General features: G+C 49.9%; 10 protein-coding genes across 10 annotated transcripts; 7 read left to right on the top strand and 3 right to left on the bottom strand.

Annotated features, from left to right (window-relative positions):
• Nucleotides 1-13: 13 nt before the first annotated feature.
• On the top strand, nucleotides 14-3636 carry BO79DRAFT_239072 (putative MFS transporter; the record flags this gene model as incomplete). The annotated part of the gene is made up of 9 exons (XM_025684878.1): nucleotides 14-235; nucleotides 287-398; nucleotides 451-668; nucleotides 716-760; nucleotides 811-1153; nucleotides 1205-1267; nucleotides 1321-1525; nucleotides 1586-1817; nucleotides 2512-3636. 9 exons carry the CDS (start codon nucleotides 14-16, stop codon nucleotides 3634-3636), a joined length of 2565 nt encoding a protein of 854 aa, XP_025537589.1.
• Nucleotides 3637-3788: 152 nt separating this feature from the next.
• On the top strand, nucleotides 3789-5139 carry BO79DRAFT_198796 (uncharacterized protein). The gene is made up of 3 exons (XM_025681372.1): nucleotides 3789-4176; nucleotides 4239-4293; nucleotides 4351-5139. The coding sequence occupies exons 1-3, from the start codon at nucleotides 4071-4073 to the stop codon at nucleotides 4736-4738; spliced, it is 549 nt and encodes a 182-aa protein (XP_025537588.1). The 5' UTR covers nucleotides 3789-4070; the 3' UTR covers nucleotides 4739-5139.
• A 151-nt stretch (nucleotides 5140-5290) lies between these two features.
• BO79DRAFT_177058 (carotenoid oxygenase family protein) lies at nucleotides 5291-7036 on the top strand (the record flags this gene model as incomplete). Its single annotated transcript, XM_025679899.1, has 2 exons — nucleotides 5291-5353; nucleotides 5408-7036. 2 exons carry the CDS (start codon nucleotides 5291-5293, stop codon nucleotides 7034-7036), a joined length of 1692 nt encoding a protein of 563 aa, XP_025537587.1.
• A 340-nt stretch (nucleotides 7037-7376) lies between these two features.
• Nucleotides 7377-10501, bottom strand: BO79DRAFT_198790 (putative raffinose synthase protein Sip1). The gene is made up of 2 exons (XM_025681371.1): nucleotides 10198-10501; nucleotides 7377-10141 (listed from the first exon to the last, which is right to left on the bottom strand). The coding sequence occupies exons 1-2, from the start codon at nucleotides 10393-10395 to the stop codon at nucleotides 7523-7525; spliced, it is 2817 nt and encodes a 938-aa protein (XP_025537586.1). The 5' UTR covers nucleotides 10396-10501; the 3' UTR covers nucleotides 7377-7522.
• A 375-nt stretch (nucleotides 10502-10876) lies between these two features.
• Nucleotides 10877-12289, bottom strand: BO79DRAFT_177052 (zinc-dependent alcohol dehydrogenase family protein). Its single transcript, XM_025679898.1, has 4 exons — nucleotides 12011-12289; nucleotides 11537-11926; nucleotides 11029-11475; nucleotides 10877-10976 (listed from the first exon to the last, which is right to left on the bottom strand). The coding sequence occupies exons 1-4, from the start codon at nucleotides 12170-12172 to the stop codon at nucleotides 10932-10934; spliced, it is 1044 nt and encodes a 347-aa protein (XP_025537585.1). The 5' UTR covers nucleotides 12173-12289; the 3' UTR covers nucleotides 10877-10931.
• A 1725-nt stretch (nucleotides 12290-14014) lies between these two features.
• On the top strand, nucleotides 14015-15457 carry BO79DRAFT_177050 (aldo/keto reductase). The gene is made up of 7 exons (XM_025679897.1): nucleotides 14015-14142; nucleotides 14193-14339; nucleotides 14410-14514; nucleotides 14562-14843; nucleotides 14901-14956; nucleotides 15006-15151; nucleotides 15201-15457. Exons 1-7 carry the CDS (start codon nucleotides 14074-14076, stop codon nucleotides 15368-15370), a joined length of 975 nt encoding a protein of 324 aa, XP_025537584.1. The 5' UTR covers nucleotides 14015-14073; the 3' UTR covers nucleotides 15371-15457.
• Nucleotides 15458-15806: 349 nt separating this feature from the next.
• BO79DRAFT_198783 (N-terminal L-serine N(alpha)-acetyltransferase NAT4) lies at nucleotides 15807-16724 on the top strand (the record flags this gene model as incomplete). Its single annotated transcript, XM_025681370.1, has 2 exons — nucleotides 15807-15966; nucleotides 16039-16724. The coding sequence occupies 2 exons, from the start codon at nucleotides 15807-15809 to the stop codon at nucleotides 16722-16724; spliced, it is 846 nt and encodes a 281-aa protein (XP_025537583.1).
• Nucleotides 16725-16798: 74 nt separating this feature from the next.
• BO79DRAFT_246761 (GPI-anchor transamidase subunit GAB1) lies at nucleotides 16799-18329 on the bottom strand (the record flags this gene model as incomplete). The annotated part of the gene is made up of 5 exons (XM_025685593.1): nucleotides 18132-18329; nucleotides 18012-18076; nucleotides 17760-17962; nucleotides 17087-17709; nucleotides 16799-17037 (listed from the first exon to the last, which is right to left on the bottom strand). The coding sequence occupies exons 1-5, from the start codon at nucleotides 18271-18273 to the stop codon at nucleotides 16799-16801; spliced, it is 1272 nt and encodes a 423-aa protein (XP_025537582.1). The 5' UTR covers nucleotides 18274-18329.
• A 182-nt stretch (nucleotides 18330-18511) lies between these two features.
• nop7 (mRNA-binding ribosome synthesis protein NOP7) lies at nucleotides 18512-20866 on the top strand. The gene is made up of 3 exons (XM_025679896.1): nucleotides 18512-18583; nucleotides 18643-18741; nucleotides 18818-20866. The coding sequence occupies exons 1-3, from the start codon at nucleotides 18562-18564 to the stop codon at nucleotides 20713-20715; spliced, it is 2019 nt and encodes a 672-aa protein (XP_025537581.1). The 5' UTR covers nucleotides 18512-18561; the 3' UTR covers nucleotides 20716-20866.
• A 232-nt stretch (nucleotides 20867-21098) lies between these two features.
• Nucleotides 21099-22519, top strand: BO79DRAFT_270328 (WD40 repeat domain-containing protein). Its single transcript, XM_025687281.1, has 2 exons — nucleotides 21099-22009; nucleotides 22151-22519. Exons 1-2 carry the CDS (start codon nucleotides 21153-21155, stop codon nucleotides 22497-22499), a joined length of 1206 nt encoding a protein of 401 aa, XP_025537580.1. The 5' UTR covers nucleotides 21099-21152; the 3' UTR covers nucleotides 22500-22519.
• Nucleotides 22520-23269: the final 750 nt, after the last annotated feature.

Here is a 23269-nt window from a genome sequence, read left to right as displayed (position 1 = left end):
CTCGCCTTGCAATATGGCGACCGACAAGAAAGTCACCGAGGTTACAACTGCAGAGCCTACCTCTTCAGACTCGTTCCATTCAACAGACAACAACACAGTAATGGACAATGCAGATGGAAAACGACCGCCACCGTTGCTCGCTAAGCTGATTGCCGTGGTTGTCATTTCCTGCATTAGTTTTGGGTCCCACTGGAGCAGCGGCGTTGTGGGAGCGATGAAGAGTACTCTAAAAAAAGTAATTACACACTGCTTCCAACACTGGAGATATTACTGACCTTCGGTGTAGCAAATGCACATCACGAATACTCAATTCTCGTTACTTGAAGCCAGTGAGAACTTTATGGCTACCGTCCTTCTTCTGCCGGGTGGTATTGTGACCGACAGAGTAGGAGGTGCTCGTAAGTACATCACACCTTCGTCGTTCAGTTTGCAATATCTAACCTGCCACAGGGATGATCGTTTATGGCAATATCGTGTATACCATTGGATCCATACTAGTGGCTGCTGCAACCACAGTTCGATCCTTCAAGTTCATGGTCGGCGGAAGGATCATCCTCTCCCTTGGTGACATTGCTACCCAAACGGCACAGTACAAGATGTTCTCGTCGTGGTTTCCTCCAAGCAATGGATTCGCCTCGACCCTTGGTTTTGAACTGGCAATTGGCAAAGTAAGCAGATCACCACACACGGCACATAATGAAGCTGACCGATACAGATTGGAGGGTTTGTAGGGAAGTCAACAGCAAATATCATCGCTAAGGTATGGATATCATCGACAATAAAGCCTTTCGATCTACTGACACTGAACAGAATACCGGTAATTTCGCTTGGGTCTTTTGGACATCCGTCTTCATGAACCTTTTCACGAACGCAGCAACTTGCTTCTTCTGGCTGTTCAATCGTTATTGCGAGAAACACTTCCGCGGTCGCGAAGACAAGGCAACCCAGGAGACTCTGACTGAAAAGAACAAGAAGTTCGAACTCCGCAAGATGTTCCAATTGCCGTGGATGTTCTGGGCTATTCTCGCCTTCTCAATGTTCCAGACTAGCACAGCCAGTGTCTTCAGCTCGAACGCCACAGAGCTAGCTGAGAAGAGATTCAATGTCGATGCAATCAAGGCGGGATGGTACAGCTCGTTGGCCCAATATGCAGGTAGGTCATCAATTGATTTTACGTTACAAGAGATATCGCTGACCAAGCCAGGTTTCTTCCTTGTGCCCTGCTTGGGGGTTTTTATTGACATCCTCGGCCATCGTGCCTCTGTTCGTAAGTAGTTAACTCCTACTACTGAGCAACAGTTTACTCACGTTTTATCGCAGTATGCGTGTGCGGTTTGGGGATCTTTATCGCTATGGTATTGGTGAACTTCGCCGAGTCCAAACAAGGCACAGCCGCGGCATTCGGTATGTACGCGGTTGCGGTTTCACTGGGCCCAACATCTATCATCGACGGCATCCGTACCACTCTTTGGCATCAGTCGGTCTTTGGCTCTGCGTACGCACTAAAGGTTACCATGAACAACGCGTATGACCCCTTAGTAACCAAACGAACATAGAGAATCCAGGGACTAACCAATGGCTTTAGGATGACGATTATTATCGGCATCATTACAGGTGCGCTGCAAGATGCTGATAATGATTCCTACCGTCGATCCGTGCGGGTGTACCTCTTTCTGGCCATCTGTTGCGCGATTGTTTCGATCGTCCTCCTGATCGGTTCCATTATCGGTCGGGATCTTGCTCCTCTGCAATGGACCCGCAAGCGACGCATGGCTTCCGGAGCTGAGTACATCGGCAAGCTTCGGGAACATCATCTGGTGACACACTACCAGCGTAGCAGAATGATCTCCATCTGCTGCTTCACTGGTTTGGTGTTGCTTGTGATGGGAAGCTGGGCGGCATATATCTGGGGAGCAGTGACAGGAAATAATCCTTGATAACGGCCTTTCCCATAATGTGTTAGATAATCTTGATAATAATAACAACAATAGTAAAGCTTATTCTAGACTGTGATGTTCGAAAGGTATTTACGGGGAAGATATAGAAACAGGAAAACAAGATGGACTGGTGGCTATGGGGGGATAACACGCTAAGCTAGATCGGGTTTAGCCATCACCTGTACCGGCACTAAGCCAAGATCGGCCGGCTGGACGACTCCGGCAGATCTCCAGGAAGCTGGGCATCTTTGCAACAACTGGCCATTTTTCCTGCCGAGTTGAATATTCTAGGCAGCGTATTTAGTCCCTTGGATGTCTAGAATCCCCCGCGATGCTCGCAGTTTATCCTATATAGCTTTATGGCGACCGGGGAACACGACGCCCTTCACATGTTTGTTGACTTTGCTTGCCGGAAAGAAGGATTCGAGCATCCCCCCGCCAACATCAATGAGAGACATTCACCCAGATCGACTTTTGCTCTGAACAACTTCTCACCTCTGTTTCCTGTCGATCGTGCCCTCCTAATATCAATTATCAAACAATCGTTGCTTCACATAGTGACTTACCTGACAAGATCGCCGGTGACACCTTGGTGCCAATGCGTCTTCCGCCCGAAATCATTCAACTCATTATTGAGTCTATCATCCCTCCAGATCCGCCGGTGGCGTATCCCGACTTTTCAGGGGAAATCGATACCTTGGTCAATTTGACATTGGTCTCGCGATTTACTTGCCAGATCGCAAGACGACTTCTCATTAATCACTGTCTTCTGATTGACGATGAATGGTTATTGGGGCATCTGCTCGAATGTGAGCCACCAGAACTTGTCAACCGAAGGCCAAATGATACGGGGGCACAAGTACAGAAAAGTACTGCAGCTGGCCTTGTACTGGTTTTGGAAGAGCCCGATAGGCCCCCGGTTGCGCGAGACATCGAAACGCTCTCGTTTTACCTATGTCACCGCTTGACCAGGCTGGTGATTGATTTACCCCTGCGCTTCTATAACCCGTCAATCCCCGAGTTGGAGGTGCGCCCCATGCTACGCGAAGCGTTCAAGCGCTTGACACTATTAGAGGAATTCTGTTCAGCTGCAGACGACCTTTGCCTTGATACGCAAAAGCTACCCTACATTTGGGAGACCCCTTCCGACCAGCTGGAGGAGGCGGATTATGAACCAGCGGTGTGGTCACTATGGCCTCGTCTGCGCCGTCTCGCCCTGTGCGAAGTTGATGTTACATCCATGCAATTCATTGGGGGGCTCCGCCGGTGTTCGAATTTGACACACCTGGTCCTTGTTGCACCTTCTGGCTTGGATCGCGATGTTCGGTCTGGCTGGCAGTCAACTGACTTCTTGCCCTCACTCGAACGGCTCCTGATTGCAGATTCAGCCGATGAGTTTGAGATGGTTAATGGCAAGGACCATCTCGGGGATGATAAAGGCTTTGTACGGCAACTTTTTCACTGCTACAAATCACGAGAGTCGGGAAAGCAGAGATCCTATTTCAAGGACGAGGAAAGTGTTGAGTTCGACTCGCTCGTCAAGAAAATAGCTTTTCCCGTGCCAAACTATCGTAAGGGAGATGACGATATCATCTGCCACGGATGGCTCCTCGATGCCAGTATAGACGGAACTATCTGGACTGAACCATATGGTATCGGTAGTCGATATATGTTAGCAAGAAATACATATACCACGTGAGACTGGATTCGCCTATCCAGGGAACAAACCATGGTGGCTGAGGCGCGATGTGGCCAATCGGCCTCGGGTCTGCGGGGGAATGCCGCCGGGGTTTCCAATCCTTCGGCTCACCTCCACCTCCACTTCCGCCTCACTAATCCGCACTGGCTCGGTAACCTGCGGGATTCCTCCACTCTGCTTATTGCTGACTCGGGGGGGGCATCTCCCTCGGAGCCCTTCTCAGCTCCGCTCCTGGATTTTTCTCGTTCCTTTTTCTCCTCTCAGGAGATCAATGGTCCTGATCCCGCCGGTGTGGATGATTCCCGCTCCAAGCTCAGTTGCAAGCGGCCATCGAATACTCCGACCCCGCATGGTTCCGGTCATTTCTGCCTAGTGTATGCAGCTACAACCAACAGCGCGTTGTCTATTTGCCTCCAGCCTCGTGGGCTACAACTATGCAGGCCTCTACCGACAACCGAGCCATGGACGGGGTATGGAGTTGTCAATTTTGCTCGGCAGTCTTTCATCGCTTAGACCATCACAAGCGACATATAGCTACCCGTATGATATACACACTTTTTTGGAAGCAAGGACCGTGGGTAGTGCTGATGAATGGCGCTCAGATAGCTCACAGAAGCCTTTCAGATGTGGATTCTGCGGCTCTCATTACAAACGAGGGTGTGTATGCCATGCATAATGGATCAATGCATGAACTGACGTTGGAGGCTTATCAAGAGATGTCTTGCGGCGACACTGGAAGTCTTGTTCTGCCCGTATACATGCCGGTCAGGCCATCCCAGGACCTCGAATAGGCGGCAAAGAACGGCATGCATGTGATGTCTGCGCTAGGCTAAAGAAATCCTGTGATGGGGGGCAGCCATGCTTAGAATGCGCCACGCGGAGGAAGGAATGCACTTACTTGCGACTGCAGGATAGCGGGGGGGCTCCGCGCAACCAGCACACCCCTTCGCCGACTTTCATCCAATCGCAGCCCGAGCCCATAAACTCAATACCCGATTTGGCGCTTCCCACATGGGATCTAGGGCTCCAGCCATACTATCCAAACCTCCAGACTCGTCTGAAGGCTCGCGCACGACGCGATGGCGTCCAAACAGAGGGATGAATCTACACAGCTGCTTTACGAACAGGAGCATCAAATAAAGGCGTGGTATTTCGAGGAATAAGCCATCTACTTGGAGTTTGGGAACACCAGCGAACAGAGCATGGCAGGGCAGTTTATATCACTACTAACTATCATTAGACTGTATATAAGAACTTAGTCTCTTGTGCTTATTGCAGGCTTGTGGCTATCATCAGCGTATGAATTTTATCAGGCATGTGAATAATGGATGAATTCCGAATGCGGGCAGGTCAGAGAAGTTACCTTTAATGGACACCACTGCGAGACAGGAAACCCTCCACCGTAAGCAAGACGGTGGGTGATATGACAGCTCCAACTCCGGCGGGATTCCCCCACCGCTATGCTCGGGCCATTTCTTTGAGCAGCAACAAAGTTGACCATAGCCACCTCACAACCCACCCCTCGCTAGAGTCAGGCAGATAAATAGTACGTGAATCCACCTCTGATTCTTCTTGGATTCATCATCAATCACTCCAACAGGAACCACCTTCAATTTACCACACACGCAGCGATTCTCAGCGCTTTGCTCACACAATGTCCGCCATACAGGAAACTCGCGTTGAAGACCACTTCAACAATTGGCCTAATGTCCAAGGCGTAAGTCTTCCTCATAGACACCCCTATCTTCTCCACTAACATTCAATCTCACAGTTCGAAGCTAACTATGAGGAGAAAACACCCATCGAGCTCCCCGTCGAAGGCCAGATTCCCGCCTACGCAGCTGGTGTCCTCTATCGCACCGGACCAGGCAAATACAAGGTCGACACCGTCAATGGAGAGACCTTTCGCGCCAGCCACTGGTTCGATGGCTTCAGTGAAACCCACCGATTCCAGCTCCTAGCCCCTGACAGCACCCACCCATCAGTGCGTGTCTTGTACAACTCCCGCTTCTCCACCGACGCTCTCATCGAGCAAGTAAGACAGACCGGCGAGATGCACAAACTCAGCTTCGGCCAAAAGCGAGATCCCTGCAAGGTCGTATACCAAAAGGTCCAGACGGAGTACGAACCCGAAGAGAAACCCACTTCCACGACCGCCAATATCGGAGTCACTCTGAGCATCAACATGCCAGGCCTCGCCGATAACTACACCAACAATCACCGCTGGGACACATCTTCCGGGATCAAAACCCTGCACGCAAAAACCGACTTCAACGCCTTCAAGCAGCTCGACCCGGAGACCCTCGAGCCCATCACCCTCGCCAGCCAACAGAACCTCCACCCCGCCCTGAAAGGTCCCGGGACCGCCGCACACGCCCGCTCCGACCCCAAGACCGGCGACATCTTCAACTACAACCTGGAGTTTGGCCCAGTCAATACCTACCGCATCTTCCGCACCTCCGCATCAACCGGCGAAACCACCATCCTAGCAACCTTCCCCGCAACCCCAGCCTACCTGCACTCCCTCCTCATCACAGCAGACTTCGTCGTCCTCTGCGTCTGGAACGCCCACATCTCCCCCGCCGACTTCGGCTCCACCTCCACAAGCTTCCTCGACGCCATCAAGCCCTTCGACCCCTCCCTCCCAGCAACATGGTACGTCATCGACCGCACCGGCGAACGAGGTCTCGTAGCCACATACACCAGCCGACCATTCTTCTGCTTCCACACCATCAACGCATGGCAGGAAACAACCCAGAATGGCGACACCGACATCGTCGCCGAACTAGTCACCTTCGACACCGCAGACTTCATGCACAAACTCTACTACGAGTACCTCCTCTCCGACTCTCCCCATGCCAAACCCAGAACAGATGAGACTTGCTCATCTGTCTCTCGCTTCCGACTCCCTACTATCCCGTCGTCATCATCATCATCCAACCCTGAACCCCAAAATCCCCAAGAACCTTCAGAAGCCCTCCTCGAATCCACCTCCTGCAAACCCTTCTCCCCCGAACTCCCCACCATGCACCCGGCCTACGTGACCCGCAAACACCGCTACATGTACGCCGTCGCAGACACAGGCAAATCCACGCTCTTCGACAGCATCATCAAGTTCGATAATGAGTCCGGAGAGACGAAGGTCTGGTCCCATCATGCCCAGTCCCCCGGGGAACCGATCTTCGTTCCGAATCCGGATGGTGTGGAGGGGGATGGAGATGAGGATGATGGGGTGTTGCTCAGTGTGGTGTTGAATGGGTTGACGGGTAAGAGTTATCTGCTTTGTTTGGATGCGAGGAGTTTGGTGGAGCTGGGGAGGGCGAGGGTGGCTGGACCCGTGGCGTTTGGGTTTCATGGCCAGTATGTGCCGGTTAGGGGGTTGCCGACGGGGGATTATTAGGAGGTTTTTTCTTTGTCTGGGGGGTGAGGGGGTAGTTGTGGAGTGGGATAAATTGTTGCGATGTTTCCGGTCCTGGTTTTGAGGGGTTTATTGGTATTTTCTTGGTGATATGGTTGTGGTATGAATAATGACAGAATGGTATATATGTGTATTGTATCAAGATATGAAAGGTCGAGTCCATGTAATTTTTCACGGATATTCTTAATCCCCATCTATTGTTTGGTATTAGTTGCTCCTAGGAGTTCAATATGCCACCAGTAGCTACTAATGAGTAGTAAGTTCGCTCCTGTAGTTCGATCTGCACGCAATACTCTTCTTAGAATAACAACTCTGATTCACTGTCTTGCTTGGCGAATATCTGTATGTACTGAGTCTGCTCTATACTTTACTATACCTGTACTAATATCCACTGACACGAACCTTCTAAAAGAAATAACCCCTCCGAAGCAATAACCATCTCATCACCCACATCCCTCTATGAATGTTTCAACCAACAAACACCTCAACAAGGACATCATTGCTCCACCCAGCTTTCAACCCCATCTCCTTCCACGCAGTCAAAATATCCACCGCCACCACTCTCCCCTCATCACCACCTTCCTTCCAGACAGTCTTCTTCGGTACAGGTCTCCCCAGTATCATGACCATGAAGTTGTCATCAAGACTCCAGTCCGGCAGATCGGAGAAATAGATCCCCAGTACGCCCAAAGCCTTCAGACTAATGTCGAATCGCAGTCGGCCGTTATCTTCAACGTAGATATCGGAGAAGATGGTTGCTGCTGCGCCGGTCATTTTGCCGATTAGGCCTAGGACTGCTACTTTTGTCTCTGGGGATGTAGTAGAGGCACGCTTTTTGGCCTTCAGGTCGAAGGTGTATGTTGGGTATGTTGTTAGAATTTCCCAGCCCTTCGGTGGCAGAGTTACTGTGACTAGGGATGACTCCGTGTCCAGGACGCGCAGGTCCGAGGTAATCATGCCGCTGGTATGGGCGCGGATGATGTAGTCGCCTTGGGAGTCTTGGTGGATTCCTGGGAAGTCGAGGAGATGGATTATGGTGGATTTCTCGGCAGTGGAGATGTTGAAGAGACCTAGGATGCCGCTGCCGGTTCGGGCCCAGCCTGTATATGTACCTACGCGCACAATGTGGCCTTCGTTATAGTCGTGATAGATGTCCATGGCACGGCCGATTAGGCTTGGGCGGAGGATTACGGTTCCGTCGTGTATGGTTTTGGCAGTCATTTGGTCAATGAGAGACACGTCGTGCTTGCCGGGTTCGTCCGTGATGTATACTGGCCCTCCGGAGACGCAACGTGCCGCGGCATGGAAACCGGCGTACGGGTGACTTGTTTGGAACATATCCCAGTCGGGGACGACGTTCAGGTAGCGGGTCAGCAGGGCGTTGTGGGCGTTGCAGAATATGTGCCATGGATGGGATGACTCGATGTTGGGGAAGAAGTCGTCTGAGTTTCGAAGGGGAATAGTAGGCTTGGTCGTTGGAAGCTGTGAGTGGAAAATGGCTTGTGGGAACATTGACATGCAGGATATAGCCCTTGAGCTGAAGTGTCGCAACGTAGAGATGGACCATGCGTCCTGATAAGCGGTGATGAATCTTCTCCGGTCCTCTGGGTCTTTGATCAGATCGAGAAAAAACTGGGCGTCTGCCTTGGCGGAGTCAACTCCAATGGAGGCAAGATATCTGTAGAAGTCGTCGTAGAATTTTTGGACATCATCTGGGTCAATTGCCAGTACCGAGCCATTCTCAAACGCATGCGAGATAGCTCCTCCCACAGCAGGCACTTTGATCTCTACTCTTTTGGTCTTGTATGTTTTAGCAAGTTCACCCTCCGATGAAATGCCTCCCCAGTAGCCGAGTATCGCATGCCAAACTGCGATGTGTTCGATGTTCGGATGCTTCTGACGAATGGCTTCGATGGTCTGTTTGAAACCTTTGGGAAAGGCAGCTGGATTTCCTTCAAACTGTCTCCATCCCCTCTTGAATTGTGAATCGGCCTCGTCCAGCGTTTGCCAGTTGTCGTCAATGATCAAATTAGCGATCTGAATTCCATGAGACTTCAGTGATTCAAGACCACGAAGGATCTTCTCTTCTGTCAAATCCTGACCCAGTCCATTCCAAGTGCAGTAGGTTAAGCCGTCGTACCACTCAGCCATCCACTGCGCCTTTACATCCTTTTCTACCACCACTATATCGTCCGGTGGAGGCGAAACCGGCGCCCGCTTGTGATCAGATGCCTCTTGCTCGGCGTATGGTCTTGCGAGCTTGCGAGCTTCGTATACTATTGCGCTCATTGCAACTTCATAATCCTCCGCAGCTGATGCCAGTATCTGGAAGGTAGATGGCTCTGGATTGTCACTGAGGGATTTGACGATTACTTCCCCATTTTCGCCTGATCCAAAAGTGGTCAAGACATTATCCGACCCAGACAACCCAAGAAGCACAATGTGTACTCCGTCAGTCCGCAGAAACGAGCACAATATGGCTTCTTCAGACAATTCAAATTTCCCTTGTCCATGTCTTGGACCGAGCCATGGAGCCCAGATCCGCACTAGGGAAAAATACCGCAGGATTGATGTAGGAATTCCCAGAGCCAGCTCTTTGTAGCCGGATTCGCCTGCATGAGCTGGTTCGGCTTTTCCCGAAAGATGCCACAAGTTTGAACCAGGCGATTCGCTCTTTCTTGGTTCAATATCGATATCGGCAGACATTCCCTCGAAATAGTTTCTGAACTCTGTTGGAGTCGTCTCCAGCGAAGTGAACTTCGGCTTCTGTGAGCCGAACACCAATATCCCATCACTTGCACCCTGTTGCTGGTTCACCCATTGCCATTCGGCATCTGGATTGATCCGATAGCGGACAGTAAATTTTGCATGCCCAGGATCTGAGGGGAGAGCTATTTTGCCTGAAAAGACATTACGGAAGTAGTTATATTCTTCCTTGCTGCCGTTCATGAGTGGTGCCACGGTAGACCCGCGGCTCTCGAGTGAAGTTGCGGTCCACTCAGAACTAGAGATGTTATGCCATATTTGAATATCCCAGGGCTGCACGGGGAATGAGGTGCTTGATTCTAGCACCACGGTGAAATTAATCTATCGGGATCAGCTATCATTCGGCAGTGTGATGGAAGACGGGAATTATTATCTACCGTATCAGGTTCCGTGGATCCCGAGCTCCTGGACCCCCTGTGGTGACATGTTATTTGACCCAAGGGAGGATAGCACGTTACTCGAGCAAGCAAACTCATCTGTGCCGGACGAATGAATTTGATCTGGGACTTCTTGATGTTCTTGCGATCGGGTCCGTAGATCGGCAAGGTCGATCTATGTCTTGTGTTGGGTTGCATCTGGACTGATTGCGGGGGCTATTGACAGGAATTGGATGTGAAAAAGTTAAGGTTGGCCGGAAAAACTGGAAAGCTCACATCAACTTGGATTGACGGAAGGAGAAAGCTGGAGTCGTTGCGGTGATGATGATGAAAGAAGTCGAGGCGCAAGATGAGGTGGCGATGCGGGGAGGGGGACCTTCCTCATCCTTGATTGGCTTGCAGGATCACCTTGCTGGACTCACGTTGACAGTCAACAAGCTGTTGATCAACTTGATTTGAATTTCAGATTCCATGGTAGATAATCAGCCCTTTGTTGCAAGTACCTTTTTGTTAGATTTACTGTCACATCTAGCACCGTGTCGTTTCTGGACTACTAGGTATGCAGTGCGTTTCTGTTCGCTATATAGTTCTTAGACCTATAAGGAGAAAATTTTATTGACGTTACTCGAATAATTCTTTCAATATATGAAATTGTAATATTGAAATTATATTGGTATTCGTGCAATCATACAATTTACGTCGTATCTAAGGGATCTGCCTCGCCACTATCGCATTTATTCGATCTTGATGGCCAGCTTGCCAAAGTGGTTGCGTCCCCACTATTCGTTATGTTAGCATTTAATCAAAACATTGTGCGGAGAAGCCACTCACCATGTACTCGTAGGCTTCCCGAGTCTGCTCCAGGGTGAAGACCTTCTCATCCACAACCGGGTGGATGTTGTTGGCCTCAATGGCCCTGACCATGTCGTTCATCATAGCCTTGCTACCAACATAGATACCACGGACAGTACAAATGTGGCTCAAGGTATCGAGAACGTTGGGCATGGACTTGGGGTCAACACCACCGACAAATCCGATGATGCTGATCACACCCTCGAACTTGATGCACTTGAAACTCTCGTTGAGAGTACCGCTGCCTCCGACCTCGATAATGTGGTCGACACCAACGTTGTCGGGAGTCAGCTTGCGGGCCACATCACCCCAGTTGGGCTCAGTCTTGTAGTTGATGACATGGTCGGCACCCAACTCCTTCAGTTTCTTCGCCTTCTCCTCGGACGAGGTAGTAGCAATGACCCTTGCGCCGGCCGCTTTAGCAAACTAGTGAGGTATATGCGTCAGCCTTGGTGTGTTCTACGAGCCCTGGGCATGGGAATATTACCTGCAAAGCGAAAATGCTAACACCTCCGGTTCCCTGTACCAACACAGTCTGACCAGGCTGCAAAGGCTTCAAGCCATACAAAGCATTCCAGCTCGTCAGAGCAGCGCAGGAGAGAGTGCTGGCTTCGAGGTGGTTGAGGTTTTCGGGGCTCTTGACGAGACCGTTCTCGTTGAAGGCACCGTACTGGCGGAGGGTACCGTCAATAACACCACCAAGACCAGAGCTGGCACCGCGGCCATCGATAGGGCCGTACTGGTGTTGCTGGTTGAACAGAGTGACAACCTTGTCACCCTTCTTGAACTGGGTCACCTTGGAGCCAGTCTCGACAACCTCACCGGCACCATCGGAACCAGGAACAACGGGGAAGTTGAGCGCAAAGGGATATTGGCCCTGTAACAATAACAATTATTTGTCAGGAATACAGCGTAACGGACAGGAAAACAGTTGGCTGGCAGCTGGGGATGAGAAACGCACCTTGGGGATGATCAGGTCACGGAAGTTCAACGACGCAGCGTGGAACTTCACCAAAACCTCGTTCTCACCGACTTTTGGGACAGGGGCCTCGCCAAAGGTGAGGCCATCGAAGTCGTTGTCCTTGTTGAGGACGGTCCACTGCTTCTGAGATGTAGCGCCCATTTTTCTGGTGTGTATTAGTTCTGGAAGGTGGATGTGCAGCGAGTGACAGGTGACAATAGAAACAGAATGCGATCAATCCTTAGAATCCATCTTGGTTGGGAGGTTTGTAGCTTTTTAAAGAGCTCTTGCTCTTGGTTTATTGACGTAAGTGGGCAAGCTCCACTTGAGTGACGGTGGGCTTAATAATAAGGCCACAAGACTTAACTAGTTAAGGGAATGAAGGTTTAGAATATGGAGACCTGAGCTGAACCAGCAAATCAAGGTACGCATAGAGAAGGCAGTTGTTCCCACGATGGTTCTTTTGCTGATAAATCCGTTCTTCCATCATTCTATGCGAGTGGGGCATTAATAGTATGAGTCGTGCCTGAAACCTCCAGAATATAGTATGCTGGGGATCAATTCGCTGCGCCTTCGTTCCTCCATGCTGATGTATTATTGACAATCTGAAATCAGGCAATTCATCATCACCGTGCAGCGAATTCTCCTATCTATAGCAGTAATTGAGCAAAAGCCCCGACTTTCCTCGCCTAGGGAAGATGGTGGAAGATAAATGAAGAAGTGAAGCTGGGCGAGGTGGACCATGGGCCCCGCCAGAGAAAAAGCAGACTTTTCCTGTTTGGTGTCGGTCTTCTCCCTTTTGGCTTCCCTTACCTTATCGGGATTATCTCGGGGACTGCAATTTGGTCAACTTAGGTATTAGTAAATCAGTAATATATATGTTTGTAGAAGTCAAATGTAGAGTACCACTACTTTTAAAGGTGATATGTTGCATGAGAAAGCCGTCTTACATGTAGACTATGCCCTAGTATTCGGTGAGTGGCGCGGGGCACGTGGGCGTTGGAGGGACAACCGCTTCCCCGGGTTCGAAGGCCGAGAGGACCTTGGTTTTCAAACGCCGAAAAACCGGCCCGCAAGCCATTGACAGAATAGTTGTAACGTGTTGAGACTGTTGACAATAATACTAATCATCTATACCGGGCACGGGGTTTTATGCGCATTGTGACCCGAACTCAAGACTATCAGCCCGCACAAGCAGTACGCGGATAAGCCGAGGGAACTCCGCGCATTCCCAGGCGCTTTACATCGCGATCGTTAATTCTCCGACACCCCATAAACCATCTTTATCTCCGTTATTTAAGACTCCAGTTACAATTCGGGTATTTTCTCTCGCTCTGATAACATTCAACAGTCCTTAATTTACGATCATCTGATTGCAGTTCCATTCCGGGGACATTTAGGTCACGATGTTGAGGAACAAGTGACGTAGGCTTCGAGATTGCCGGAAAATAACTACTTTGTAATAAGCTACGCAGCATCGCCAGCCTGGTGCGAAGTCGCCAGAAGCTTCTCCATACGACGGAGTTGGAACTCAGTTCTATCATCCATAATATAGATGGCTGCCCTCCTGTCAGACTATCAATGATCATACAGAGCCTAATGGTCAACCGGTCTATTGAAGTAGTAGTCCAGACCACTTGTTTATCCTAAAATGATTGACAAATTACTCTACTCCTTATTACTGCATTACTGAAGTTGTGGCATGAATATTGGAAGTCTCTCCTCGTCAGATAGTATAGATCAGGTTGTCCAGCCATTTATCTGGCGAAACTAAGCGGGACCTAAAGCATCGCGCAATCACCCAGCAGGATGAGTTGACAACAGAAACGGCTAAATTGCACCATCCATCACTCAACCAGTGGATTCCATAGGCTCAGTGCTTAACATGATTTGATATCGCATTGCGTGGACGGGATCGACGGTTGAATGAGGGGTAATCTGTTATCCCCTCACTCCCTGACCATGGCGCTCTCTTTTCCCCTTGAACTTTACATTCGTGGCCTCTGTTCACTTACACAAACATCACATCTCCCCCAATACACCACACTCTTGTCTATAGCAATATGTCTTTGGGACGTACCTTCAAACTTAACTCGGGATACGAGATCCCCGCCGTGGGTTTAGGGACATGGGTATGCGAAGCAAACGAGAGATTCAACTCATCGCAAACTGACAGTCCCAGTTGTCCAAACCCCACGAGGTAGAGAACGCGGTTGAGGCAGCTCTGCGCTCTGGATATCGTCACATCGATGCCGCCGCCATCTATCAGAACGAAACAGAAGTCGGAGATGGCTGGAAGAAATCAGGAGTGCCGCGCGAGGAAATCTTTGTCTGTACCCATGTCGCATTCCTATTGTCATGCACACTTCAACTAACAGCTTCATTTCATGGCCTTCTAGATCACCAGCAAGCTATGGAATACCCACCATCACCCCGAAAATGTAGAAGAGGCCGTCAACAAGACCCTCAAGGATCTCCAGACCGACTATCTCGATCTATACTTGGTACGTCAGTATCTATAATCCTCCCCAGATCCTACTGACAACCCCAGATCCACTGGCCCGTGGCATTCATCCACCAGAACTCTTTCCAGCCTCCCCTAGACCCGGTGACAAAACGCTTCCGGCTGGCAGACGTTCCGATCTCTGAAACCTGGAAAGCCATGGAGGACCTAGTCCGAAAGGGCAAGGTTCGCAGTATCGGTGTGAGCAACTTCACCGTCGAGAAGGTAGAGGAGCTGCTCAAGACCGCGACTATCCCGCCTGCTGCGAACCAGATCGAGGCCCACCCTTACTTACTCCAGCCCAAGCTCACTGAGTACCTGAAGGAGAAGGTAAGCACCGTCTCCGTAACTGCTGAAGTAATAGCTTTGCTGACAGAGATAAACTAGAACATCCTTCCTGTCGCATACAGCCCTCTGGGGAACAACATCTACGAGCTACCTCGGTAGGTATAAACGATACGTTATCTTCATCGCGCGCTAATCCATACACAGTGTCATCGACGACCCCCAGGTTCAAGAAATCGCGAAGAAGCTGGAAAAGGAGCCCGCTCAATTATTGATCTCATGGGCTGTTCAGCGCGGCACGGCCGTCTTGCCAAAAAGTGTTACCCCATCCCGGATTGAGAGTAACTTCCAAGGTAGTTCTTGTATACTCCCTTCTGTGCCGCGATTTATTAACGATAGTAGACTTCATCATCCCCGACGCCGAATTCGAGGCCCTGAACAAGCTCGATCGCAACACGCGCTACAACTACCCCTTCCGTTGGGGAATTGACATTTTCGGGGAACTAGGGGCTGAAGAGGCCGAGAGACGGGCTGAGGAGTTTGCGGCGAAGTTGAGAGCTGAGGAAGCTTAGATATCTGTATCCTACTATCATTTTATTACAACTGCTCAGACCTGTCCGCCACCATCTCAATATATATATATACAGCTTGCAGAAAGTATCATGAACACGACAATGACAAGAGAAATGCAAAACAAAACGTAGACAGTGCTATCAAAGCCTAAAACAAACTCTATAGAGAACTAGAAAAAGCAACGTACCCTCCACCATGCACAACACACCCATGCATGCATGCATGTACAACACTCCATCCCGGCACAACGCCCTGCCATGGGAAAACTGGACAACGGAAATCCCGCACATCAGCCAATCACCTCGCCCACACGACACATCAATTCTTCAACACTCAGCGAAGCATTAATACCAAGACACATCTCTCTTAGAATTCTGAACAAAGTGAAACACGAAATACTTATATATCAAAAACACACATAAAGCGAGCGCGAAAATGTCATCATCCGTTCAAGCAGGCCGAGTTACCAAGAATACCACCACCACCACTACTACTACCGCGCGGCGGAGACGCGTACAACACCCGAAGAAGACACAAGCTACTAGTACTAAGTCCCAACCACATGATCATGAGTATGAGCGCGATGGGAGTCAATGTACGTTAGATAAAAATATATGATGAAAATATCCTATAATATAACAAGAGCATGTTACTGACCGCATCGCAGACAACCCATCATTATTATCATCACTCCCGCTCGTCGAGCGCACCAACAAACTCAGCATCCGAAAATTCACTTCAGAATACATCACCCCAGAGTTTCTGACATACACCTACCAACCCGAACCCCCATCATCAACTGACGAGCAGAGGTATAAATTTTCCATCCACTCCGCAGCCAGCATCCCTACCACCGACCTAAATGCATGCTTTGATCTTATCGAGGAGACATCCTCCGAGGCATACAGGAATTCCTCAACGGGGTGGTCTCCCAGTAAGAAGAAGAAGGAGATGAAGCTTCCTGATATGAAGTATTTAGTTGTTCGTCGGGAAGAGTTAACACCAAGTGATGGTGAAGGGGATGTGGTCGGATTCATGTCATTCATGATTACGTACGAAGATGGGAAAGAGGTGGTGTATCTCTACGAGATCCATTTGTCGTCTGAGGTGCAGAAGCAAGGGCTTGGGAAGCGGCTACTACTTGTGCTGATGGAGATAGGGAGACGGGTTGGGGTGGAGAAGGCGATGTTGACGGTGTTTACGTCGAATGGGGTGGCTCAGAGGCTTTATGAGGCTATTGGGTTTGATACGGATGAGTATAGTCCTCGGCCGAGGAGGTTGAGGAATGGGATGGTTAAGGAGCCGGATTATAGGATTATGTCTGTTAGGTTGAATGGTGGGCCGTATGTATGATCTATTGAATATTTGATTCTTTGGATGGATGCTATGGTGTGGGTATGTATAGTAAAGTACAGTTAAATTTGAACTTAAACTTGTCGCACTTCTTTGCCGCGCAACTCGGGGTTGTCGTGTTCCCATTCGTCGCGGAGGGCGGCGAAGATGGTGTCGGCTAGTAATATCGATAGACCGAGACTCCATACAAGAGTGATGGCGTAGAAGAAGTTGGCGTTTCCGGAGCCGGCGTAGATCCAGAGATGGTAGAATGCGGGTCCTAAGAGAGTGGCGTAGAGGAGGGCGGAGATTGCGAAAAAGGTGTATCGCATCACTAAATAGCATTAGCACATGTCAATAGATGCACGAGGGGATATGCTTACGAGGGAAGAGGTGGCGGTAGAGTGGGAGCAGGGCGAAGTATAAGGATGCGTCGGAAATGCTGGGATACGGTTTGAAAATGGCAAAGATGCCCAAAAGGGACGTCAGCACAAACAAAGGTTGCCGGCGCAGTCGCACAGTAAGGCCGCCCATGTACGCAGCCAAGTGAAGCCAGAACACCCCAAGGAAGAACTCCCGGAAGGAGTCGAAGATTTCGATGAAGAAGTACCACCATAGGCCAACGTTGGGGGTCAGGTCAGGCACGAGCAACTGGAAGCCATATGTCGCAGAGATGAAGGTGTCAAAGTCGCCAATCAACAAGGTGGATATGCCAAGCAGTCCCAGAATGCATGCAAGGAAGATTGCGAAGTGTTGTAGAGCGAACGGTATGGTACCGGAGGAAACCTTAGTCTTCTGGACTCGCTGGTCGTAGCATAGAAGAACAAGCGGGATGAGGAGAAGTGCTGGGTATATCGATAGATACGATGCAAGCCCCAGAGACAGCATTGCATTCAGACTGTTTCCGGTGACAGCGCTTGAAAAGGCGTATAGGATTCCAGTCGTAGTGAACACCCCGGTCGACCGGCCCAAGCAGGTAGCGATGGTGAAGGGATTGAACAGGAACCTGACAAGGTCAGCACCGAGAAACACAAAGTATAGATGTCCGCCATTTACCATGCCGCAATAGACACTCCATCCCACCTGATATGCTTTCGCAATGCCGAATAGAATCTCCCCGATACCGCCTGTCCAGACTCCGAGATCGTAACCAGAGCATTTGCATTCACCAGGTCTATCATCGCATAGAATAACGCAGTAGGAAGAGGATGGGATTGCGCGTTCGGTAGGAGGGAAAATAGAGGAAGAAGTAGCGGTGCCTGTACTCTGTTAGGAGGGTTTACTCGAATGTATAGTCGTCGGTTGTACCTGGTGGAAGACGCCTCCGTCATAGGGGGAAACATTGCGCATGTACAGGAAAAGACCTTCTTGAACTATAAGAGCGAGTATTAGCTTCCAGTAACCTCAAGTCCGCAACCTCTGACTTACGTCTCTTGAAGCTGGTCACCGGTGTTGATACCTCGACTCTACCCGTCAACAAGTCGGGGAGTGAGGGAAATAGTACTGAGAGAAGAAGTCGCAGGGCCAGAGCACCACCGAACACGGCGGCTTTCCTATGATCTACCCCCATACTGACTTCAAAGAAGCTGATCACTCAGCGCATGCCCGTATTGATCAAGAGACGGCCTATGCAACGGCCATGAAACGCTTGGGGAGTTGGAGGCCGCGGATCTCCAGCTGTCCGGTTGGCTTCACGTGCCAAGACTCCGCGCATTTCCCTTTTCCGCCGTGCACGGACCACTCCGAGCTGCTGATCCAGAAAAGTAAAAGAAAAAAAAAAACTTATCGAGATTTTCCTGGTTATCGGGATTTTCTCCAATCTTCAACCCGCAACACTTGCACCAGAACAGTCGCAAACATGGCTAAGATTAAGAAGAAGGGTACTTACACTCCTAATTTTCATGCGACAATTTCATGCTAACAATCTCCTTTTTTTCAGGAACCTCTGGCCAGGCCAAAAACTACATTACCAGAACCCAGGCCGTGCGCAAACTTCAGATTTCCCTCCCGGATTTCCGTCGACTATGTATCTTCAAGGGTATGCATATCCTTTCGATAGATTGAGGGTTTAAAGTCATATACATGGTACTGATTCGTTCTTTGTCGCAAAACAGGAATTTACCCCCGTGAGCCCCGGAACAAGAAGAAGGCTTCCAAGACCTCCACTCCCAACACCACTTTCTACTACACGAAAGATATTCAGTTCCTCCTCCATGAGCCCCTCCTGAGGAAGTTCCGTGACCAAAAGGCACTTGCGAAGAAGATTGCTCGCTCCCTTGGACGTGGTGAAGTCTCTGATGCGTCCCGTTTGGAGAAGAACCATGCGCCGAAGCTCACCTTGGACCATATCATCAAGGAGCGCTACCCGACATTCATTGACGCTCTGAGAGATCTCGACGATGCCTTGTCTCTGCTGTTCCTCTTTGCCAACCTCCCCTCTTCTCCCCATGTCCCAGCCAAGACCATCGCTCTCTGCCAGCGGGTTACCCACGAGTTCCAGCACTACCTGATCACCACGAACTCTCTGCGCAAATCTTTCCTGTCGATCAAGGGTATCTACTACCAGGCGACTATCCAGGGACAGGACATCATGTGGCTTGTGCCCTACCGCTTTGTGCAGCGTGTCAATGGCGACGTCGACTACCGTATCATGGCCACTTTCGTCGACTTCTACACGACTCTGCTCGGATTCGTCAACTACCGTCTTTACTCGACTCTTGGTCTTCGCTATCCCCCCAAGTTCGACAAGAGGAGCGATGAGAATGGTGCTGAGTTGGCGGCCTTCACTCTGGAGGGTCGCACCGTCGGCGAAGCCCCCAAGGCTCTCGAAGCCAACAAGCAGGCGAGCAAGCCTTCCAACCAGGAAGTCTCCAAGGAGGTTCAGGCCAAGGTCGACAAGGTCATCAAGACCGCAGGCTTGGATCAGACTAGAGACGAGCAGGTTACCGAGACAGCCGAAGAAGCTTCCGAGGCTATCGACAAGTTCGAGCCTACTGCCCCCGAGGCCGACACTCTTCCCCAGCCCGACTTGAGCGGAGATGAGGCTGGTTCTCTGTTCGCACCTTTCGTTTTCTACGTTTCCCGTGAGGCCCCCAAGGCGCCCCTGGAGTTCATCCTTCGCTCCTTCGGCTGCACCAGGATTGGATGGGACGCTGTCCTCGGTGACGGAGCTTTCACCCACGATGAGACGGATACTCGCATCACCCACCAGATTGTCGATCGCCCTTCTTTGCCTGAGTCTTCCCTGCCCGCTATCCCTGCTGCTTCGACAGACGGTGCTGCTCAGAAGGTCAGACCGGGAACCCGCATTCCCGGCAGAACCTATGTCCAGCCCCAATGGGTGTGGGACTGCATCAACGAGGGCAAGCTCCTTCGTGCTGATCTGTACGCCCCGGGTGCCACTCTTCCCCCTCACCTGAGCCCGTGGGTCAAGCCTTCCAAGGGTGGCTATGACCCCCGCGCCAGCTTGGCCGAGCAGGAGGAGGAAGGTGAGGCAGAGCTGGACGAAGACAGCGACGAAGAGATGGAGGAGGCCACTGATGAGAAGAAGGCCGAGACCAAGGAAGAGGAGTCCGAGGCTAAAAGCGAGGAAGAGTCCGATATCAACGGTGGCATGGATGTCGCTGAGACTGATGAGGACGAGAGCGAGAGCGAGGAAGAGGATGAGGACTTCGGCGGCTTCGAGGACAACGAGGCCGCCTCCGAGTCTGAGGATGAAGAGGAGGCCGCCCGGACACAGCACCAGAAGGAGCTGGAGGCTGAAGCTGCTGGCCTTCCTTTCTCGTCTGGTGGTGGTGCTGGCGAAGCAGCCAAGAAGAAGTCCGCTCAGGCCAAGAAGATCGCCTCCAAGAAGCGCAAGGAGGAGGAAGAGCTGGAGAGACAGAAGATGATGATGAGCCGGAAGAAGCGCAAGCTCCTCGAGAAGATGATGTACTCGAACAAGCAGAAGTCCGAAGAGGCTGCCAAGCTGCGGTCTAAGCGGAGAAAGCTCGAGAAGGAGGGCCAGAAATGAAGTTAGGCACATAAAAGTTGGCTTTTCTGTGACAATAGAATGATATCCTGCTGGGATTTGGAAGCATTCCTATATTGGCGTCTTGATTCTTTGTATTTATCATAGCATTCAGTTAGAGTGTTGTCTAATAAGTATACACGTCTACCGTCTGACCAAAATTGTCTTTTGTCTGATCCCTGCTGGTTATAGTATTACGAAGAGCCATGTACTAACTAAGCTTTGCACCGGCCAGGAGCAAAGAAAATTAGTAGTCGAACTAGTGGGGATTAGCATGTCAATTATCAAATGGTGGGTGCCCGATGTGCCGCTGAGTCATGAGTAGAGCGATGAATTAACTAGTTTACTATCGTCTCTGCCTTCTTCCGAAATACACCCGCGAATTTCTGGTCTGCCCCGTATTCTACTTTCCTCTTTAGCCCAAAGGAGTCTTTCACAGTATGACGTCCGAGTCATCATTCAGCAGCTCTTCAGAACACACGGGGGATCCTATATCCTGTGAAGAGAATGACAATGAAATGGACGAACGAAAATTTCTTAAGAATTGGACATATTGCATCCGTTCGGATTTTGCTTCATTGTCTGGTGTGCCGGCCACTTGGGAGAATGGCTATCCAAAGTACTGGGGTCAGGAAGAAGCAAAGATCTTTCTCGACGGGGAGGCGACCACCCCTGCCATAAGTCCAGATAATCAGATAATTGCAATAGGAATTGCAAATCAAATTCACTTATTCCGTGTGAACACCAAGGAGCGAGTCGATGTGTTACATGGACATCCTGGGGAGGTAGTTACTGTCGCCTTTGCACCCAGCCTAGATAAGGACTCGATCGACAAGCCGGATGCCCCACGCTATTTGTTATCATCACAGAGTGAAGAAGAAGGTGGAGGAAACGGGTACATTATAGTATGGGAGCTTGATCAGTATGGCATGAAAATGCCTTCCTCGAAAGAGGAACAAGAACAACAATTCATGCACTGTTTCCCCGGCGAATTGGGCTCATTCGGGGGGGCTGTCTTCAGTCCTGACGGTAAAACGATGATATACATCGTCCAAAACGTTACAATTGACTATTATACTGGGAATTGCCGTTACTCCCCCTGTGTTATTCTCTGGGATGTAGATAGCCGATTAATTCGACATCAGCTCCAAGATCACACAGACATTGTAATATGGATCAGCATCAGCCCAGATAACTCCCTTGCTGCTTCCATATCGTGGGATAGCACCGTGCGGATCTGGGATATTCTCTCCGGCAAATCCCTTCATATTATTAGACCCTTGGGCGGCCAACTTTAGTGCGGTGCCTTCTCCCCAGACTCTAAATATTTAGCTATCAGCCAGGAAGGTCGTGATCTTATTCATATTTACAATATCCCCACGGCACAGCCAGTCTCATGTATCAAATTACCTACATAGTCGCGCTCCATGGCCTGGAGTCCGGATGGAAGATTTTTGGCTGGTGGGCTTCAGATTGGTGCACTTTGCCTGTGGGACCCTTATACAGGAATGGAGAAACAGAGATGGTCTCTGCATTTTGATGATTCTATGATGCAGGAATACGCAACTATTGGAGGCGTACAGTTTATCGGCGACAAGTTGATCTTCCGGATACTTGAGGGAACGGTTGAGATATATAATCTGGCTACGAATCTCAAGCAGCAGTTTACACGGGGACCAGACACTAAGATCAGCAGGTGTCCACGCGGGGAAATGGTCTGCTCGAGGGATTCCAAGCTGCTTATTATCCCAGATTCTGACGGAACCTTACGTTTCTGGAGACTATAAATGATAGACAAGTACGAAAGCCATATGCTGTTTTAAGTTATCCATTTTCGAGAGGTGGGCACCTCAATGTGTAGAATGTTTACATCAATATATCATCATCCTAGTAGCATGAGGCAATCCTCAAATGCTTTAGAAACATAAAAACTCACGGTCGAATCTAAAGTTTAATTTGTTCTCAATGTATTGGCTTTGATGGATATATTCATGCACATACACGAGGCCATGGTTCTTTCGAAGTGGATCCCCATCAGACTGTCTGTTGTCTTGTAATTCTGTTGTTTTAGTTGTTCGCATCATATCCTTCGATAGGATTACCGAGACCATTTATCTTCAAGTACGTAACCAAGGATGAACGATATACGGACTGAAAGTCACTCTCTTTCCGACGTATATATTTTCACTATTATGGTATTAGCCTGCTGCCCTCTGGGCATTGTCATGATGTTGATTTGCCACAACATCTTGGAGCCATCGCACAACTGCAAAATTAGCCCAAAAGCACACTAATCAAAATTTTGTACGCCGGCAATATCTCTAATGTCCATTGCAAGTGCATGATGCCGTTCTGGTCTGGCTAAATTTGTTGTAATATGAGGCTGATACAGATCAGGAACCAAGCCGAACCACCGAAAATCAATCCCGAAGTATGGTCCAATCAAGTTGATCTTGGTATTGACAAGGCTGGAGGAATTTCTTGGACGGAATACTCGGACAGATACAGAAAAGTACATATCCATGCTAGAAATACGAACTTCGTTGCGCCTATGTAC

This window comes from Aspergillus costaricaensis, assembly GCF_003184835.1.
Source record: "Aspergillus costaricaensis CBS 115574 unplaced genomic scaffold BO79scaffold_24, whole genome shotgun sequence".
Lineage (NCBI taxonomy): Eukaryota > Fungi > Ascomycota > Eurotiomycetes > Eurotiales > Aspergillaceae > Aspergillus > Aspergillus costaricensis.
Note: the sequence above shows the minus strand (reverse complement) of the source record. Positions and strands in the feature narration are given on the sequence as shown.